General features: G+C 39.9%; 1 protein-coding gene across 10 annotated transcripts in view; it reads right to left on the reverse strand.

The window, feature by feature from the left end:
• Positions 1-11,846, reverse strand: part of CASK (calcium/calmodulin dependent serine protein kinase) — a 493,794-nt gene extending 481,948 nt beyond the window's left edge. For 5 of the 10 annotated variants that reach the window (XM_066250389.1, XM_066250388.1, XM_066250385.1 and 2 more), the window contains exon 1: positions 11,101-11,845. In XM_066250389.1, the coding sequence (XP_066106486.1) occupies positions 11,101-11,159 (59 nt within the window). In that variant the 5' untranslated portion in view covers positions 11,160-11,845. Of the gene's footprint in view, positions 1-11,100 lie in introns of all 10 variants that reach the window. The other 5 variants (XM_066250386.1, XM_066250384.1, XM_066250381.1 and 2 more) reach the window with 2 other exon arrangements.
• Between the last annotated feature and the right edge of the window lie 9,634 nt (positions 11,847-21,480).

The raw sequence follows: 21,480 nt of genomic DNA on the forward strand, positions 1-21,480 counted from the left end.
AAGAGCTAACGTATACAGGGTTTCTTTTTGGGTTGATGAAAATATACAAAATTTATTGTGATGATGGTTGTATAACTGTGAATACACTAAAAACTACTGCATTGCATACTTCAAATGGCTGGATTGTACGGTATGTGAGTTATATCTCAAGGCTGTTACCAAAAAAGGCATTCTATTAATCTGCTAAAACATAAAATATTCAGAATATTAAAGTCTTATATTTAGGACTACACCCTAAAAAACAACCAATCTCAGTTCATACTAAATGACAAGCAGTAGAGAACAGTATCGCAGAGGAGATGTTTAGATGGGTCATATATATACCCAGGTGTGAATCCCCATGCCATGCTTTCACTTATCACTGCTATTTTGCCCAGTGTGAATTACTTAACTCCCTTTTCCTCAGTTTTCTCATCTGTAAAATGGGGAGCGGTGATTGCCTCAAAGGGAAAGGGTTGTGGCCGAGGTTAAGTTAGAAAAATATTTTAAAAATTAACACTTTGTCCAACATATAATGAGTCTTCAGACCCTGGCCAGTTGGCTCAGCGGTAGAGCGTCGGCCTGGCGTGCAGGGGGACCCGGGTTCGATTCCCGGCCAGGGTTTCTCCACCCCCCCTCCTTCCTCTCTGTCTCTCTCTTCCCCTCCCGCAGCCAAGGCTCCACTGGAGCAAAGATGGCCCGGGCGCTAGGGATGGCTCCTTGGCCTCTGCCCCAGGCGCTGGAGTGGCTCTGGTCACGGCAAAGCAACGCCCCGCCCTGGAGGGGCAGAGCTTCGCCCCTGGTGGGCGTGCCAGGTGGATCCCTGTCGGGCGCATGCGGGAGTCTGTCTGACTGTCTCTCCCTGTTTCCAGCTTCAGAAAAATACAAAAAAAGAAAAAGAAAAAAAAATGAGTCTTCAAACCATAGAAATCGAGAAACAAAGAGTAAAAATAATCAAAGAATTCCTAAAAATTGTCCCTAAAAACTTTAACTTTATACTTACTCTTTGACTCTTATATATATATTACCTGTGTCCTAAAAGTAAAATAGGAGCTATGAACCTAAAATTGTCTTAAAAATAAGAATTAAAAAAATAAAATAGGATATACATTTTTTAAAACTTGCTTAAGATTTCTTTCTTTTCTCTACCTGTATTCCTTTACTTCTTTTTCTAAATTAGGAAACAGGCCTAAAAAAGATTAGATGAATTATTACACAAGAAGACCAATAAATCATTTAAGTCTCACACCCTCTGTAAAGATTTCCCCAACTTCCTTCTATTAGGTCACCCGTGTATGGATCGCTCACTTAACTCACTCCTTCAATAACTCCTGAGTACTTACTTACCAAGTGTCAGTTATTGAGTTATGCTGAGGATACTAGGTGAACAAGTCAGATATGGCCCTGGCTTTAACAGGACTTAAGGTCTAGTTAGATTAGAAATGAAATATTTGTCAACTTCTCCTATTGACAGATTCCTCAAGGCTAGATAACTCAAGAATTTGGTGAATAATAATATTACTGGCAGTTAAAATAATAACCTTCAGACATTTTATATAGATCATGTTATTCAATCCTTACAATACCCCTTCAAGGTTTATACTGTTACCCTCATTTTACAGCTAAAGAAAGTGAGGCTCAGAGAGGTTAACTAACTTGCACAGAGCCACACAGCTAGAAATGAATGCATAAATGAAAAAATAAATGTTAATGCCACTAACAATTTCATGCATGGAGTAGAAAAGAATGTTCATTTCACCATATCGTTTATGTAATAGAGCCTATGTTTAAGCACTGAGAAAGTGCACATTTGGAAATTGTTGAAATTTATCTACATAGCTGTTAAAAGTAATTTGAGTATCTAAGAGACATTCTAGAAATAAAAAAAAATACTTACGCTGCACTTTACAATCACTAATCCATTCAAATGGCTTGTGAAGGAGCTATCATTCCTTCTATAAATGAGGAGAAAATGGCCACACTGTGCCTAAAGGTTACCAGATCACATTATAGGGGGCTGACTTACAAGCTACAAAGCAATGTTGATCCATACTTTTCGGGGAAAGCACATACCAAGGGCAAGTAGAAAGGCCAAAAATCTAAGAAGTTTCCTAAAAACACGAATTAGATTCTATAAAACAGCAGTGGTATAATAGTAATCTGCATATCATAGCAGGACTAGAGACCTCTGAAACTGAATAACATCAAGAGAGTGTTGTTATTAAATCTGCATATGGTTAAATGGTAATACTTTCATCATATGTTAAAGGACACCAAAATACTCTAAACTCGGGGTTAAAATTAAAAACCTGATACAGACTCAAAATAGTATATCTTTAATATTATTAAACTATAACAAAAGAAGGAGGACAATCATCATTCCTACCTGTAAATGATTCAAATATTCAAAACAATGGTAACAAAGCAAAAAAATAAAAAGGCATTGAAAGAAATTTAAACAAAAATTGAAAAAAAAACAAAGAATGTGCAACAACCCAGTAGGAGGACACAGATGCTAAAATTAAATAATATGCACTTAGATACATAAAAACTGACTTAGGTGCAAGAAAATAATAAATTCTTATTGAGAATGGATGTGGACAACTAAAAAAAATCAATGTACAAATTTAGTTGGGGGAGGGGAGGAGGGATGTGAAAGAGAAAAAGAGTACTACACTTATCCAACTGGGTCCAAAAACCTTGTGGCAAGAAAGAATTTTGTTCCCTATAGGGGAAGGATTAAAGAAAATAACAAAGCTTGACAAATATCAAAAACCTAAAGTATCTAAAATGTTCTTTGTCATTTCATTAAAGGTTTTCATTTAATTGAAAGTTATGTACCAACCTCTGGAATCATAAATGATTACTTAAAATCCAACCATCACAATCTGCAAAAACACAATTACAGTGAAAAAAATCAACTTCTTTTTTTACCCTAAATATACTGGTGTTGAAAAAGATTCACAGAGAGATGGTATTTTACCAACATCCACAGAAATGAAGCCAGATTCATGCTTTTCAGCCACACCACGAACTGAATATTAAACATTACATTCATTTTGACAGATGCTTTAAAAGTCTCTCCGTTATAGACAAGCCTTTTCCTGGTCCTCAGAGTGTGCTGGCATTTTATATTATTTATTCTCCCCACTTTGAAACGTCTGTGATGCCAAGCTAATCTGATTCTCCTAACTCTGTGAGTTACACTCCAAACCACAATCCCCCAGCTCAGTCAACCCCCAAGAACTCATTCACTCATAATTTCACTTCCACACAGATGATTCCTAAATCTTCACTGTCATTCCAGATCTTTCATCCAAACTCCAGTCAGACATTTCCAGAAATGTCCATTTAGAAGTTGGCTTGAACTCATTTTAAAGGCAAAGTACTAGTCCACTCCATGAAATACTGGACAGGGACATGAGTAGACAGATATATAGATGGATATGGAAAAGGTCATCAAATATACTATTTTTCAATAAAAAATATATACTTTAGTATAGTATACAAATATGATCCCATTGTTTTTTTAAACAGAAACCTTACAAAGGTATACAAGAATTGGACAATGGTTACCTCTGGAGAATATAGATATAGATGGTAGAAGAATGGAGAGAGATTTTCCATTTACCTTTGAATCATCTACATTTAAGTCAATTTCATAATTTATTTCATAAAAACTAGTTAATTGATAAAAAGAAAGTAATAGAAAAATAGTCAAATAGCTGTAGAAATGAAATCTTTCTGGTATAAAAAGTCAAAGAGAGCCTGACCAGGCGGTGGCGCAGTGGATAAAGCATTGGACTGGGAAGCAGAGGACCCGGGTTCGAGACCCCAAGGTCGCCAGCTTGAGTGCGGGCTCATCTGGTTTAAGGAAAAGCCCACCAGCTTAAACCCAAGGTCGCTGGCTCCAGCAAGGGGTTACTCAGTCTGCTGAAGGCCCGTGGTCAAGGCATACATGAGAAAGCAATCAATGAACAACTAAGGTGTTGCAACACGCAATGAAAAACTAGTGATTGATGCTTCTCATCTCTCTCCATTCCTGTCTGTCTGTCCCTGTCTATCCCTCTCTCTGACTCACTCTGTCTCTTCAAAAAAAAAAAAAAGGCAAAGAGAGACTCTTCCTATGTTGACTCGGGCTTTACGACCAATCATACTACATACAGTATCATAATGGTCATCAGGGTAATTACATTTTACTCAGTTGAAAGAGTAAATACTAAGAGATTGGGTAGCCCCAGGAGTGAAAGAATGGAGAGTCAATCTTACAGCACCTTGAATCCTGTAACATAAATCCAGAGCCATAGTTGGTGGTTTAAGAGTCTGCAATGGCAATTGCAACTAAAAAAACCCCAAATGTGAGAGCTGCACACTCCATCAGCTTGTCGGCTGGGTTCAGGTATCTGCTCTGCAGCAGTAATTCAGTCAGTTGATTATTAAGTGTAGAGTGCTGGCCGACAGCTGAGATGCTCTCCACTAGCAGCTGTGGTTCAGTACATGGTTTTCAGCGTCAGAGAAAACAATTTCAGTGTTTTTACAACAGGATATAGGAATAACTACCCTGTGGAAACCACCACACCCCCTTCCCAACAAACACCTATCTTTGAAACCTCATTACTTCTGGCTTGGCAAGTTAGGAGTAATTAATCAACTATTCTGTCTGTTGGGGCAGGGGAATTAAAAGGACAAACTTGAATTATAAAAGGGTTAGGGAAAGTTCCAAAACCAATTATATTTTAGATGAATGGCTAATATTCTCTATTTCCATTGCTAAAGAATGCATAGACTTACCGGTTTGGTGACCAATGCTGACATTTCATTAAAGAGAAAGACCAAAAGAGAAAAGAAATGGATGAAATGATGAAGAGCAGTACAGAGCCTCTACTGAAGAGGTAAGAAATCTAACTAGAAAGTCAAGCAATTAAAATATGCAGTAAATAAACTGAAGACATGTGCCTTACTTTAAGGAAACACAATGTGGCATGAAATAGATTTTTGAACCAGTTGGAATTTCATATGATCTTGGGCAAGTTACTCACACATCTCTGAATTTCAGAATTTTTCTATAAAATGGGTACAAGTAGAAGAGATAATACATGTAAACCACCTAATGTTAGAAGGCATACATGTCAATTCCCCTTATAAAATAGGCATTAAGTTATGAATATTGTTTTCTTTTAAACGATCTTACATCTAAGTTCCTTTAAACAGTGCTTCTGCCACATTTAAAATGTGAAAACATTTACAAAAATGCACTATATAATTTTATTAACCAATGTAACATCAATAAATTCAATAAAAAAGAACAATCTCAAAAAGTAAGGTATACTTGCTTCTTTAATTTACTGAGTAGAGATGGCAAAAGAACTTTTTTTTTTTTTTGTATTTTTCTGAAGCTGGAAACGGGGAGAGACAGTCAGACTTCTGCATGCGCCCAACCGGGATCCACCAGATCCACCTGGCACTCCCACCAGGGGCGATGCTCTGCCCACCAGGGGGCATCGCTCTGTTGCGACCAGAGCCACTCTAGTGCCTGGGGCAGAGGCCAAGGAGCCATCCCCAGCATCCCGGCCATCCCTGCTCCAATGGAGCCCTGGCTGGGCTGCGGGAGGGGAAGAGAGAGACAGAGAGGAAGGAGGGGGGGAGGGGGGGAGAAGCAAATGGGCGCTTCTCCTGTGTGCCCTGGCCGGGAATCGAACCCAGGACTTCTGCACGCCAGGCCGACGCTCTACCACTGAGCCAACTGGCCAGGGCCAAAAGAACTTTTAATTTAAAAATATATATACAGGAATACTATTTAAGGAACATTAGATATAGTCTGCCAGGTAAAACTGTTGCTACTACAAGGGGGAAATGGAGGGGAGTGAACTACACATGTCAAGAACATAGAAGCATGTAACAGTCATGGAAGGTTAAGGGAGTAACAGAAAGTATTTATGAAGACAACTTGCAAACCACACTTTCAGAAACTCCAAGTCCTAAGGCAGTCAGTCTGTTAAAAGCAGACATGACAAGATTCATAGAAAGTTGTACAGATGCAGAAGAGCAACTGAGTAGCTCCCTTCTATCCAGAATGCTCTCAGAATCAAATTCCATCACCAGGATCAACACTGCTTACTTACTCCCTATAAGGCCTACAGTGTGTGGGAATCCACATCCTATGTTTAACAGGTTTTTCCTCTGTGGAAATCCATTTTAACCCCATAGCTTGGATCCTTCTGGACCACCAGCAAGTTAGTTGGTGATTGTGTTTCTTTTACCTTATTACATCATTGTCACTTAATCAAGTACTTTTGTACGAAATAGCTACTCCTGTCTGGACAATTCCTAGTTCTTTCGGGCTCTCACTTGACCTTTTGCTAACACTAAAAACTAGTTTACTTACAATGTCTAAATAAAATTTCAAGAAAAGATATTCCAACATAATGTAATATCTCCCCCCCCCCGTGGTACCATAAAAACAAATCAATGGACCAATCGATATATGTGAAAGCCATAATCATAGTAATTACTACAAACATTAAAGCTGAATTTTTCTCAATATTAAATTACATATTTACATATTATTAATCCATTCTTTACATAAAGTCTGCATTTAACTCAATTCTCTGGTATAAAGCATTACTCGAACCAAAAGTATGGAGTTTAAAGTACATAAGCAACTTAATCATAAGCTTAAATGAGTGTTATGTGCAAACAGTCCACACTAAACTGATAAATTTCTTAATATTAAGTTGAGTCATTCTACTGGATAGTCATCAACTGTTATTGAAGCAATCCTTTCTGTGTTGTTCCAAACATCAGAAAATTACCACGCTATCATTAGATGAATGTCATGAATCAATGTGAATCTTACAAGATCCAAGAAATCAAAGCCAAGCACAAGCTGAAACAAAATTCTTAGCCAACAAGGCTCAGAAACACAGTGTAGAGAAAATAAAATCCATGTTTTGTTCTTTTGGCTTCAATACCTCCCCCGCCCCCAAAATGTTCATTCCACTTTTTAAAAACCATAAGCCTCTGGAGAGCCAATTCCAAAATATTACATACACAAAGCAGTTGTAGCTTCACATTAGAATAATTTAGAGGGCTTTAAAAAATTATCAATGACCAAGACCCATACCCAGAGATTCTGATTTCATTGCTCTGACACCGGGACAGGGCAATTGACCTTTTTAAAAAGTTCCCCTGGTAATTCTAATATGCAGCCGGGTGGAGAACCACTACTTTGAACTAATGCAGCATTTTGGGACAATAATTGTTCTGAGGTTGATAAACAGGTTTTTTGCCTTTTAATGAAATTTTATTAAAAATACTCAATTCATCCCATAGCTAATGAACAATGGTTACATTGCAGGCACTGTGTTAAGTAAAGGAGAAAAATGTATACAAGATACGTCCCCTGCCCCCAAAAAGCTCCCTATTAGCTAGGTAGAGAGACCATAAATAAGTAACTGTAATTAAATAGGATAAGTGCTCTTGAGGTGTAAGTAAATACAGCATGCTTCACAAATACAGCATGCCTTACATGTCATCCTTGAGTCGGGGTCATGCTGCAGTATTCCAATTTTAGTATGTGTCCTACCAAAGCAGGAAAGTCAGAAGATACAGGTTACTGAACACTTAGGCAAATATTCAACCTACAAAAGGTGAAATTTTGCTATTCTCTTTCACAGAAACTGCTGTACTATGAAGGTAGTCATTTCTATGTTTTAATTTGGATGAATCATCTCACAATTTCCTTCACATAATATTATTGATTGTACATTTACCTATAAAACTATAAATTAGCAAAAGATAAGGTAAATGATCATGACAAAAATTATCCAATTACCTATATTTGCATAATACCTCTCCTTTCCAGTAATTGCTACATTTGCTACACTAACAACACATTTCATTTCTGACACTTAAGCTAAATTTTTATAGGAAATACTTGATCTGTCAACTTGATCAATACTTGATCCTCTTTTGCAAAGACAACGATATTAATTACTGAGACTATGATAAGGTCCCATCATTAGATTTTTGTTTCAGTTGCTTGAAAGATTTTATGTAGGAAAATGTTATAGACACAATAAGCATTCAAAGGAGCTTTTGTAAGACTTTCAAAAATAAGAAACATGGGAAAAAGAGTTTAAATTTTAAAATAAGAGATAGCATCTTTTCAATATTCATAAGAAATCAGACACATAATTCCTTTGAAGACAGTGAATGAGAGTAGTAAGGGGAGTAAGTGAGTGGTCAGCTGATCTTGAAAAGTGAAATCTATTTTAGAGTACCTTAGTGAATTTAAAATTATTAAGACATTAAGACCTAGGGGTCAAAACCAACTTGTGGTATTAATTTGGCATAAAAGAAAATCAAACTGCAGAGAACTTGAATAGAAATCAACAAAAGGCTTTTCAGTACTAATGAATATCTTCAAGGCCTTTCTGTAAATCCCAGTTGAACAAATTCTAAGTTAAAATGTATGCTGTCGAGGTCCCTGCAAGAAAATCTCAAGTGAATTACAATTTCCAGATCAATATATGCTGAGACAATATACCGGAGAAACCTTCAACCTTTCACAGGGCCAGGAACACTATCATTACAATCTTACCACAAAAGCTACCTTGAAATCATTATTTCATGGAATGACATAAATGGCACTAAGTCAGATTTTGTAGGATATGAATGAGATTTCATGTTCACAGTAATAAAGGTACCTATAGAGTACCTATCACCGCAAAATTGCTTTCCTTCCTCATGCAGCTCTGAAGCAACAAAAGAGATGAATTTACTCCTATCATAAATGTTTCCTGAGAATATTCTATCAATTATAAGTCAGTAGAATATTAATTGTGCTAATGTGATGCTGACCATTTCTTTTCGATATCCAAAGAGAGGTACCATCACTCCTCCAGGCTTAAGGAATCAGAACTAGTAACTAACACTGATTCAATGATAGCAATATTCCATCATCACAATATAATTAACATTTTAATTTCACAATTTCCAATTATGACTTTGCTGGCTCATTTAAATCAAATATAACTAAAACATAACAAACATCATCCACCACCCCCTCTACACACATACACATACACAGTCATTTGAGGTCTTGGGGAAACACTTAAATTAATCTTTACTGGGTGTTAAGAATGAAGAAACCAAGAGGATTTTTTTTTACATATTTGCCTCTCTAGAACTGTGCTATTTACTTAGGGCTATTAAATGCTTTAAATGTGGCTAGTCCAACTGAGAAACTGAATTTTGAATTTTATTTAGTTTTAATTAATATAAACTTAAATTTAGAAAGAGATATTTGATTCTGTTATTGGAAAACTTTTAGGTATGTTTGAAACAACTTGGGTATGTAAATCTACTTTTGCAAATACAAATTTTATGAAATCTAAATATACACAGATCAAGTATTTCCTATAAAAATTTAGCTTAAGTGTCAGAAATGAAATGTGTTGTTAGTGTAAAATACACACTAGATTTCAAAGACTGGATATGACAAAAAGACTGTAAAATACCTCAATAATTTCTACACTGATTACATGTCGAAATGATAATAGTTTGGATTCATGGGGATAAATAAAATATTTTATTAAAATCAATTGTACCTATTTGTTTTTAATCTTTTAAATGTGGCTACTAGAAAATTTACACATGTAAATTTACATATGTAAAATTACATATATGGCTCTCATTCTGTATCTTTTGGACAGTGCTGCTCTAGAGCACTTCCACAATCACCTCACCGGCGGCACGTTTGGATATTCTTCTAGTAGACAAGCTAGTCATGTAGCAAACAATAGGGGCAAGGAGTAACATGTCCTCTTATCAATTGAGTCTGAAGAAAGTGTGGAGCAAGCTCTACCCACAATCATCATGTGAGGCAATACTGTAATACCCCAACATGGAAGGAAAAAAATGAGTTATTATCACTTAGACAAATTGAAATCCAGCACTGCAGACAATTTAAAAGAGAAAGAGCCAACTGCTCTAAGGTCTTGGTTTCCTTTCCCAACTGCAGACCTTAAAATACACAATACAGCATCATTTCCAAAAAGAGGTAAAATATCTCAATTGTAGCTATTGAGCAATCCATAACTAAGCTAAAATTGCTGTTAAATTTTACCTCTTTAACTTCGAAAGCCACAGAATACACACTGAACTAGGAAATCAACTTCAGATTGCCAGCATTTCTCTCACAAGCAGATTAGCAGGATTGTGCACTTGGAATACTGTTTGACAAGAATGAAAAGGAAACTATTCAAAACAGATTTAAGGAAGGGACAATTAGATGAGGAACTGCAGACTTAATTCTCAATCAGCACGGTGATTAATCTGATTCCCTGCTTTTCCCTAGTGTAATTATACAACACAGATGAAAGGATGAGCATTTGGACTGTCAGTTCTATATTCCAGACTAGCCCGGTGACTCAAAGCAGATGGCTCTACCACGCTAACCACCATCCCAACAACAGTCGAGGGAAGCCTCGAACACTGATATAGCAGTCATTGCATAACGAGGCATTAAAAATTCTGATCCCCTCAACTCTTTCAACGCTCGTCTACACCAGGTGAGGAATGTGCTGAAACTGAACGCATCCTGTCTTAAATGACCCCCTCCAATACGGGCATAGGGTGAACACAAAAGCATCTATCTATCTAGTATCCTGCACAATAGATACACACCCCACAATTAAAAACCTTGGACGTTCTTTCTATTTCTCTCCAAGCAAGCAAAGCAAATGCAAGCTGCTCTTTTCGTTAATGGTCTATGGTACACACAAGGTAACAATAACCCCAGCTGTTCCCAAGAAGCAACTATAAAATCGGTTCAGCCACGTCCCTGTGCAACCGTCAGATAAAATGCAGACAGATTTCAGCCGGCCCCACGAGCCGTCCTCGGCTCGTTCGCCTCCACGAATAGCTGGGAACCCCCTAGACCCCCGCCCCGCAGGAGGTCCAGGTACACGTCTATAAATACTAAGAGGTGGGGAAGACGAGAGCGGGGGAGGGGATGGAGGGCAGGGGTCAGGCCCAGAAAGAGTACGGGTGCGGGTGGACCGCGGCATCACTGAAATGCATTTTCCCACACTCCCGCTCCCTCGCGTGTAGACTTACTTCCCGATCACCTCGCACAGCTCGTACACATCTTCGAACAGCACGTCGTCGTCGGCCATGGTCCGGAGGGGACAGCGGCCGCAGCGTGGAGGACTCCGAAAACGGGGCTGGGGGCGCCAAAGAGCTGAAGTGCCCGGCTCCGGGCTCGCCTCCTCCCCTCAGGACCCGCGAGCCCTCAGTGCTGAGGACTCTCGAGTGGGGCTACGAGGCCCGGAGACTGCGGCGCCTTACTCTTAAGGGCAACTGCCCCGGCGAGGGCGGCGGAGCCGGGGCGCGGGAGTGAGGGCGGCCCGGCGCCGCCCGCCCGCCCGCCCGCCGCTCCTCGCGCTGCTCTGGCCGGGCTGCCCGGCGTGAGGATCCTCGGGGACCGTGCGGCTCCTCGCCCTCTGCTCGTCAGCCCACGCGGGCCGCGAGGCCACGACCGCTCCCTCTGCCGAGGTTGGCTCTGGCGCGGCGCGGGGCAGCTCGGGCTACAGGGGGGGCCGCGGCAGGACCATGGAGGGAAGATCGCCGCTGAGGGAGGTGGTGGCGGCAGATCGACGCTGGGGACCAGGAGGCGGCGGCTCCCTCCTCCTTCTCCTCCTCCCGCTGCCGCCGCCGCCCGCCTGGGAATGGGAGGGGGCTTCGCGGGACTGATTCTCTGTGCTGGCGGGAGCAGCGGCCGCCGCCTTCAGCTCCTCCTCCTCCTCCGCCTGTGCCGCGGACTCGCTCGCGAGGCTCGCGCACCCGCCCAGCGCACACACGCCCTCCTCCTGCTACACTCGCCCGGCCTCCGGTCCCACAGGCCCCACCCACTCCAGCCCGTCGGGAGGCGGTGGTTCAGGGAAAAGGAACTGGGCTGAGCAGAGCATGCGCGCACTGCAGGACACGTCACGCAAACCGGTCGACGTCGGGGATCTCGAAGGGGTGGGGAGTTGGCCCGTGGGGCACGCGGGCAGCAGCTGCTTTTGTGGGGCTGGTTTGGGCCGTCACCTTCTATCAAGCTCCGCGAGGGGTCAGGGACAAAAAGTCCACAATCGAACGCACGTTTAGGGCAGTCTGCAGCAGAGACTCTGAACCCTGTCTGCTCCAACATTCCTTTCCCCCTTTTTTTAATTGAGTGATTTTAGAGAGACAGAGAGAAATATTCATTTGTTGTTCCCCTTAGTTGTGCATTTATTAGTGGCTTCCCTTTGTGCTCTATCCAGGAGTGGAGCCCGCAACCGTGGTATTTCAGATCAAGGCTCTGAGCAAACTGATCAGGGCCCCGCCCCTTATTTTGTAACCACAGGAAGCCTTTCCTAGTTTTTGCTGGGAAGGAGTCCTAATGAATGGGCAAGCTAGAAGAAAGGTGGAGAGATTGTCACTCAAGATCTGACTGGGGGCAGATACTTTTAGTGTCAATGTCGTTCTTAATGAAAATGAGGGCTGTGGAAAAGAGGAGTGTCCTCAGCCTACAAGTAAAGGACCAAACAATTGTCCAGGAAGCTGTGCAACAACTAATGGTGGCCCTGGATAGGTAGCTCAGTTGGTTAAAGCCTCCTTCCAACATTCCGAGGTTGTGGTTTGATTCCTGGTCAGGGCACTTACAAGAATCAACCAATGACGGCATGAATAAGTGGAACAACAAATTAATGTTCTTCTCTCTCTCCCCCTGTACAAAATCAATAAATAATTTTTTAAATGGCAATTTCTAGAGATAGCTTCTCCTGCAGTCTGCCCTAAATCAACAAATATCTACCCAGCACCTGCCCCTGCTAGAGACAGCTAGAGAGAGGTCAGGAGGGCAGGGACATACAGAGATTTTAAGACCCTTTGTATATTGCCTCCCAAGCCCCCAGTACCTACTCTGCTCTCTATACTCCCTATAAATGTTAGACAATTCAGGATAAAAATACAACTAGAGGGAGTACACACAGGGTCAGCCAGGGAATGAGGTTCTGGGGATTGCCACTGTGCTTGTATTCAGTATGAAACTTTTTGTTTGAGCATGTGCAGAACGAGCAAACACCATCAGACCGGTATAGGCCTCAGTTGTGGACCAATACAAAAAATGTCTTTGATCCTTTGTACAGCAGAGGTGCCCAGTAGGTTCATAAGTCAACTTCTAAAAGGCATCTGGTAAAATTCTCAGTGCAGTAATTTATAAAGAAAGAGAAAGAGTCTGACCTGTGGTGGCGCAGTGGATAAAGCGTCGACCTAGAAATGCTGAGGTCGCCGGTTTGAAACCCTGGGCTTGCCTGGTCAAGGCACATATGGGAGTTGATGCTTTCAGCTCCTCCCCCCTTCTCTCTCTCTGTCTCTCTCCTCTCTAAAAATGAATAAATAAAATAAAAAAATTTTAAAGAAAAAGAAAGAGAAAGATAATATTTACCAAAGTATATGGGCTGGGTGGAGACCGACAGCCTATTTTCTATTTTCTGTTCAGAAACATTTTGTGAAAAACCTTGACCACTCCCTCAAGAGGCTGAGAGACATGCTAGTATTAAGGATTTCAGTACTACGCCTTTTAAAAATGCAAATCAGAGAGAAAGTATAATTTTATGAGAAGGTTTTCCTCTTTCTCCAAAGAGCTATGCATTCTCTCAAGAAGGAAGCTTTGGAGCCTGAGGCACATTGCCTTCATTGAGGGTCACACAGTTCCAAGTTACTCGCCCCAATTCGGCATGCCCACCTGGTGCTAATGAATAAGACATCATTCCATTCTGCTCTGAAGAGCACAGTGACCCTTACAGGTCACCTTGTCAGCTTCCTTTCCTCACCCCAGCCCCAGACTGGGCTATGCCAAGGCTTATTGACTTCATTTTGTGGTTATTTTCCACAAGGGTCTATATTCAGAGGTAGAAAAGGGCAATTATAGGGCAATTATAAAATTAGAGAGTGGAGTAGAATAAAAAAGATGACTACAAGCCTGACCTGTGGTGGCGCAGTGGATAAAGCGTCAACCTGGAAACAATGAGGTTGCCAGTTCAAAAAAGATGACTACAAAGATAAGTTTGCATTCTGCTCATGGAATCACCACCTGTTTAGATCTGGTAAGAGCCTTAGAGGTCAACCAGTCCAGCTCAGTCATTTACAGATATGGGGGATGTGGTGGTTGCTCTCCTGAGAGCCATTTTGCTCCTCCACCATGAGTTAGCAGCCCTAGTTTGAGCTAGGATTGTAACCATCTTACCTGAAGAGGTGGGCACTGATCATTAAATTAATATATTCAGTCCCTTGCCAAAATTATTGGCTTAACTTAATCAGCTCTTGGCATTCCCTGGTCACTGGCCTTGATTGATTCAAGGTCTTCCAGTCAGCACAAAGCTCAGAACTTTCCCTCCCTTGAATGGTAAATACTCTTTCTCTCCACTCCCTCAATCTGAAACTACCACACTAGACTTGAATAAAGGGGTATGCAGCCTCAGTTGCTGCCATTAGACATCTTGCAGTCATGAGGCTTATCAGACCTAAGATGAGGGTGGATATGTCTTCAATGACATTATAACTCTAATTTAGCCAACTTTCTACACTTTCCCATCATATGAAGAAATGAACTGCCATATTGTTTAAGCCACTTTGAGTTTTCTGTTACTTTCAAGGAAAGCATCCTACAAATGGTACAGCATACAAGAAAATGAATTCAGGGACAACTATATGTTCATGAGCACATATTTAGTTGAACATCTGATCTGAACCTAGACCTCCCAGTTCGCAGTGTGGTATTTAGTCATGCAGAAGTTATCTGCAACACATCCCTCAGAACTTGTACCATGCGTTATGGCTTAGAGGTGCCCCCTTGCTGTTTATGCAATTAAAATGACCAAGCCTTTTAGATGAAGATAATTCTACTCTGAGTTTCTTCCAAAAATCCAATACACTTCCAACAAATAACCATAAGTATAAATGATCAGGTGTCAATAATTTAGTTCTGTTTTAGTTTCCATGAAGAAAATGCTACAATAATTGGGTGAATCAGTTAGATTGTGTTCAGATGTTAATAACTGAATACTCAATAACAGCAGTTTAAACAAATCGAGAGTTATATTTCATATAGACAAAGGGCTTGAAGGTGGATGGTTACTAACATTGGATCAGCTATTCAACAATGTTATCAGTGACCTAGGTTCTTTCTTTCCATGCTGCCGTACTTGATATGTTAGCTTCTTATTCTCAGGCTTGTTGCATCATCATAATGAGATGGCTGTCACAATTTTCAGCATCAACTGCATTCAAAGGCAGGAATCAGGAAGGCAGCAAGAATAGGAAAGGTCGTTTTGTTTTCTCTCCCATCTCTTATTAGGGAAAGAAAATATCCTTTTTCCATTTCACTGTCAGAACAGAGCCACATGGAAACCCTCACCTGCAAGGGAAGCTGGGAACATAAATAGCTGACTTTTCCTGCTCCCTTTTTGAAGGTGGGCAAGGGAGAAGCAGGTGGAGAATGGGCTTTGGCAGCCAAACAGCAGTATTTTCAATACTAGGAAAATTATCAATGAAATAATTCTATATCTTCATCATAATGTAGATAAAACTTGAGTATACAATTAATAGGCATTTTAAAATTCAGAACCATCTAAAAACTTACAAGGATGGGGTTAATGCTAAACAAATTTGCTTCTCAGATGTCAGTGAAAATCTTCAGTGACATTGAGGTATTGGACTTCCTCACAATTGCATTAGACATTCTCAGATTGTTGGGCTCTCACTTAATTTCAAAATGACACAGATATAAAAGAGGAAAACACACTCTAGAGAAATATTAGCATGAGTACAACACAGAGGTTAGCATGGAGGGTTAATTTAGACAATTCAAGGTTGAGCCTCATCCTGTAGCTATGATTGTTTAAGCATATAAATAATTGCTGAATTACTGAATAAAATTAAAAATGGCACTGTTTTAAACTGGAACAAAGTTATTGCCTATTAGGATAAACAGGATGTTCTCAGCTCAAATGAAAGCACCAATCTCTACAGAAAGAGTAACGTGAAGTAAATTTATACTTCAATATCATGTTGCAAATAATTTATTTTATATTCATCCAATGAATGTCTATGGTGGCCACTGAGGCTGCCACTATAAATAAGGCAAACATGGTCTCTGCTCTTTCCAAATTTTCTAAAACTTTTATTAAATTTATTGGGGTGATATTGGTTGATAAAGTTATATAGATTTCAAGTTTATAATTCTGAGATACATCATCTGTATATTGCATTTTGTGTTCACTACCCAGAGTCAAATCTCCTTCTGTCACCATATATGTGACCTCCTTTATTCTTTCCTGCCTCTCCTCATCCCCATTTCCCTCTGGTAACCACCCTACTGTTGTTTGTGTCTATGAGTTTTTAAAAGCAAAAATAAATCAATGGGACTATATCAAACTAAATAGCTTCTGCAAAGCAAAAGAAATCATCAACAGAACAAAAGGCAACCAATCATTTTAAAGAGTTCACCCATTAAACGACTATGGATTTCAGTGGCACCAGTTTTATGAGTAGAATAAGATCCCTAAAGCCTCACCATAAATAGAATCCAACTTTTAAATAACTCTCCTCCTTGCTCGTGGTGCACACTGTCCTCTCCCTTAGTTTTAAAATGCAGATACAACTCTACTAAATATGAAATCTCTTACATGGTTTGAGCTGACACTGTAGGTACTCCACTCAAACTTACTCCAATCCTATTTACTTTATTCTGTGCCCCTCCCCAAACTTCAGCATGTTTTTGCTTCCAAAGTCCATGCCTGAGACTTCAGAGGACGCTTCACAAGCTACTGGAATCATTTTGCCCACATAGAAGTGCCTGGGAGTTTAGGTGTCAGTAATCTTGTTGTTAGTGCAGGAATGTGAAAGCCCAATTTCCTTCCCCAAGGGAAAGGGGGAAACTCTGAGGCCCTGAGGGGTTACTTACAACCAGAGCTCCCTTGTGAAATCAGGACTTTGCCTAGTTCCCTCCCCTTCTATTTCCTACTCTCATTCACCAGCAGGATTCTCCTGGAAGCACTTTCTTAATAAATTATTTGCTCATGAATCTTCTTATCAGGATCTGATAAGAAGGTTTTGGGTGAATGTAACCTAAGACAATGGTGTTTCTCAAAGTGACAATTGCATCCATATCACCTAGCAGTATATGAAAAAATGTTTAAACTGTTTAATCCTGGGTCCAAACCAAGTCTTATGAATCTGAGTCTTCTGTAGCATGTTGCAGGATCTGTATTTTTATAAGCTCCCTAAGTGAGTTTTGTACACATTAAAATTAAGACCCACTTCCTTAACACTGGCCATTGAATAACCACTGAAAAATGGAGCCAGGAATGACTTCATCAATAGGGTAGAAAATCATAACAAATGCAAAAGAACACTTCAGGGAACAGAAGAGTATCTGAATACAAATATGTTTCTGTAAACTTCTGACTAAAGATTCATTTTACCTCTCTTCTTTTAAAATTATTAATAAACAAGTCACTGGAATCTTTTGTCTGACAGAAACAAGATTCCCTTTGGACACAGAACAGCACCTGTGTACATTGAACATGTAACTCAAAAGTTAATCAAAAGATATCCATTCAGCCTGACTAGGTGGTGGTGCAGTGAATAGAGAGTCAGACTGGGATGCAGAGGACCCAGGTTTGAGACCCCGAAGTCACCAGCTTGAGCACAGGCTCAACTGGTTTGAGCAAAAAAAAAAAAAAAAAAAAAAAAGCCCACTAGCTTGAACCCAAGGTCGCTGGCTCAAGCAAGGGGTTACTCGGTCTGCTGAAGGCACGCGGTCAAGGCACATATGAGAAAGCACTCAACGAACAACTAAGGTCTTGCTACGAAAAACTGATGATTGATGCTTCTCATCTCTCTCCGTTCCTATCTGTCTGTCCCTGTCTATCCCTCTCTCTGACTCACTCTCTGTCTCTGTAAAAAATAAATAAAATTTTAAAAAAAGTCTTTAAAAAAAAGATATCCATTCATTGAGTACTTAAGATCACAAGTACTCATTGGTCTCATGGAGACTTAACATTGCACTATGTACTAATGAGGACTTCACCTTATTGTAGCTATATCAGCATCCAGGAAATGAGGAGTGTTATCCAGTAGGTCTTGCCCATGTACTAGGATTAACTCACTTTCTTATTGTCTTTGTATTAAGGCACATGACTACCCATGAGCAATTACTATACTCAGGGAGTGAGAGTCACTGTAAAATTTAACCAATCAGGTCCCACTCTCAAGTGGCAATCAATATCCTGTCTGAGAATAGAGGGGTAGGAAAAAGCCTGCAAGGAAAATCAGGACACTTTTGACAGAAGAAAGGCAGAATGAATGGTGTGAAGGGTCCCGGTTCCCCTAGTCACCTAGATATTGGCATTGGATTTTTCTTAGCACTCTACTTTCTTCATGTCCAGCTAGTCATCAGATCTTGTCAATTTTTCTTTAGAAATTTCTTTTAGATTTTCTCTTTCTTTTCCACTTCTTCAGTCTCCACCCCATCAACCCATACTTAGATTTTGCCCCACTTTACTCACTGGACTCCTGCCTCCAACTGCTTTTCCTATCCTGCTCAACGTGGAGAAGCCTAAGTTAGGTTCTTGAAAGAAAATTCTCAGCATCTAGAACAGTGTCTGGTTTGTACTAGATATTCAAGTCATTTATTGAATGATAGATGAATGAATAACTGAATGACTTCATAGCCCTTGTCGCTTCTCTTTTAGTTATTTATAGCCTTACTCCATCAACCCTTGAACCTAGAAAGTGTCTGGAAGATAATAAGCACTCTATATTTGTTTGTTAAATAAATAAATTACTATATGTTTCTTGAATTGGATTATAAAATCCGTTATCATTAAGAAGAGATTGAAGAGGCAACAGAAACAGTTAAAGTGGTTGGATTTTTTGGAAGAAACTGCATACAAGAAGAAATACAGGGCCCTGGCCGGTTGGCTCAGCGGTAGAGCGTCGGCCTAGCGTGCGGAGGACCCGGGTTCGATTCCGGCCAGGGCACACAGGAGAAGCGCCCATTTGCTTCTCCACCCCTCCGCCGCGCTTTCCTCTCTGTCTCTCTCTTCCCCTTCCGCAGCCAAGGCTCCATTGGAGCAAAGATGGCCCGGGCGCTGGGGATGGCTCTGTGGCCTCTGCCCCAGGCGCTAGAGTAGCTCTGGTCACAACATGGCGACGCCCAGGATGGGCAGAGCATCGCCCCCTGGTGGGCGTGCCGGGTGGATCCCGGTCGGGCGCATGCGGGAGTCTGTCTGACTGTCTCTCCCTGTTTCCAGCTTCAGAAAAATGAAAAAAAAAAAAAAAAAGAAGAAGAAATACAATTTTCACAGAGGAAGAGAGAGTCAACAATATCAAAGCTAAAGAAGTATCAAAGAGACAGGGACAGGGAAAAAAGGACATTAGATTTATTTCTACTAACTGAAAGCAGTTCTAGCTATCTTTTGTATATATAAAAAATGAAAATCTCACACAGCATTTGGAATTTTTCCTTCTGTTTTAGCTATTAGAGATTTTGAAGGTAGGGTGAGAAATTAAATTGGTACTTCCTCCTTAATTTTCTTTCCTGTATTTCCTGGTGCTTTCTTTCCAGGCTGCCACTAAACTGTCAGGCTACATGGTAAAAATGCACAATCAGCAGCAATGTGTCCAATGGGTGACTTATATTGAACCCAGTTCTGGCTAAGTTACAAAGAGTCATGTAAGTCACGCAAGCCTTGATAGAAAGGAGTATAATTTACTATGTTAAGTGCACTGTGGAAAAGGTCAAGTGATTAATAAGTCACCAATATGAAATACAAGCCTATCAACACTAGTAGGTTTAATCATTTACCCTTCTCAGGACATGGATGGAACAGATCTTGGGTGTCTTTTCTGCCAGAATGAGCCTGCAAAACTCTTAAGGAGATATTTTGTTCTTACCATACATTCTCATAAATGATACATTTTTAAAAAGAAATGGAGCCTGACCTGTGGTGGCGCAGAGGATAAAGTGTCAACCTGGAAACACTAAGGTCGCCAGTTCAAAACCCTGGGCTTGCCTGGTCAAGGCACATATGGAAGTTGATGCTTCCTGCTCCTTTCCCCTCCCTCTAAAATGAATAAATAAATAAAATATTTGAAAAAAAAAAAAGAAATGGAGACTCTTTTCCTGAAAAATCTTTATTTTCATAGATATAATCTATAATGTCAGAATCTGCTCTAATAAGATGTTTTTCATTTTGGTCAAGAGAAATAGTAACTATTAGCTTTTCCACAGGTTGTTTGTGGTAATTCCTAGATCTGATATAAACTCTTCAATGATATTTTGCTTTAAGTAGTCTAATAAAAGATTTCCCATTCAAGCTTATTTACCCTTGTTATCTATTTTAAATTGTTTTTTAAATGGAGACAATAGTTTAAACAGTAAATTTTAAGAGACAATAGCCAACCACACTAAGGAAAAACAATAGAGATTCTAATGGTCTATAAAGAAATAACAGAAGAAACACTTGTTGAGGTTTTATTATAAATTTCAGACACTATGCAAAGACACTACATGTATTTCATTTAATCTACATAACAACTTTATGGGGTTGATATTATTGCCCTCATTTTGCCAATGAGAAAACTGAGACTTGGACAAAAGTTGAATAATGTGTCAAAAATTACACCTCTAGAAAGAAATGGACCAATGTTTGAACCAAGTCTGCCAGATTCCAAAGCCTGAATCATTGCACACCCTGATACTGACTTTCTTGTGTTTCTTTGAAGCAATGTTTTATTTTGATATTTTTCAGATTAAGCAAAGTGCATTTCAAGCAAAGGGTACAATAGGTTGAATAACAACAGCAACTCTAATAATAGTTTCTGCTTATTAAAATTTTATTTAGTGCCAGGGACTGTGCTGTTTTTCAAGCATTTATTTGCTCATTCAATTAAATTTTATTGTGCTTTTATTATATACTAAACACTGAGGGGAAGATAGTGAGCAAAGTCAACACAATTCTTTTTAAATTGTTAATTGATTTTAGAGAGCAAAGAAAGGAGAGAGAGACAGAAATATTGATCTGTTCTTGTATGTGCCCTGACCAGGGATCAAATCCACAACCTTTGCATGTCGTGACAATGCTCTAACCAAATGAACTATCCAGCCAGGGAAAAGTCAACATGATTCTTACTCTCTTGGAGCTTACAAATTAGGGAGAGAGACAGACATGAGTCAAATGATCATAAAAACAAATGTACAGTATAATTGTTTTCACAATGCCAAGACTATTCAATAGGGAAAGGATGATGTTTTCAACAAATGATGTTGGGAAAACTGGATATCTGCATGCAAAAGAATAAAGTTGGACCCTTACCTTATACCATATGAAAATAATTCAAAATGGGTCAAAGACCTAAAACTGTAAAATGCTTAGAAGAAAACATAGGGGAGAAGCTTCATTTCAT

This window comes from Saccopteryx bilineata, chromosome X, assembly GCF_036850765.1.
Source record: "Saccopteryx bilineata isolate mSacBil1 chromosome X, mSacBil1_pri_phased_curated, whole genome shotgun sequence".
Lineage (NCBI taxonomy): Eukaryota > Metazoa > Chordata > Mammalia > Chiroptera > Emballonuridae > Saccopteryx > Saccopteryx bilineata.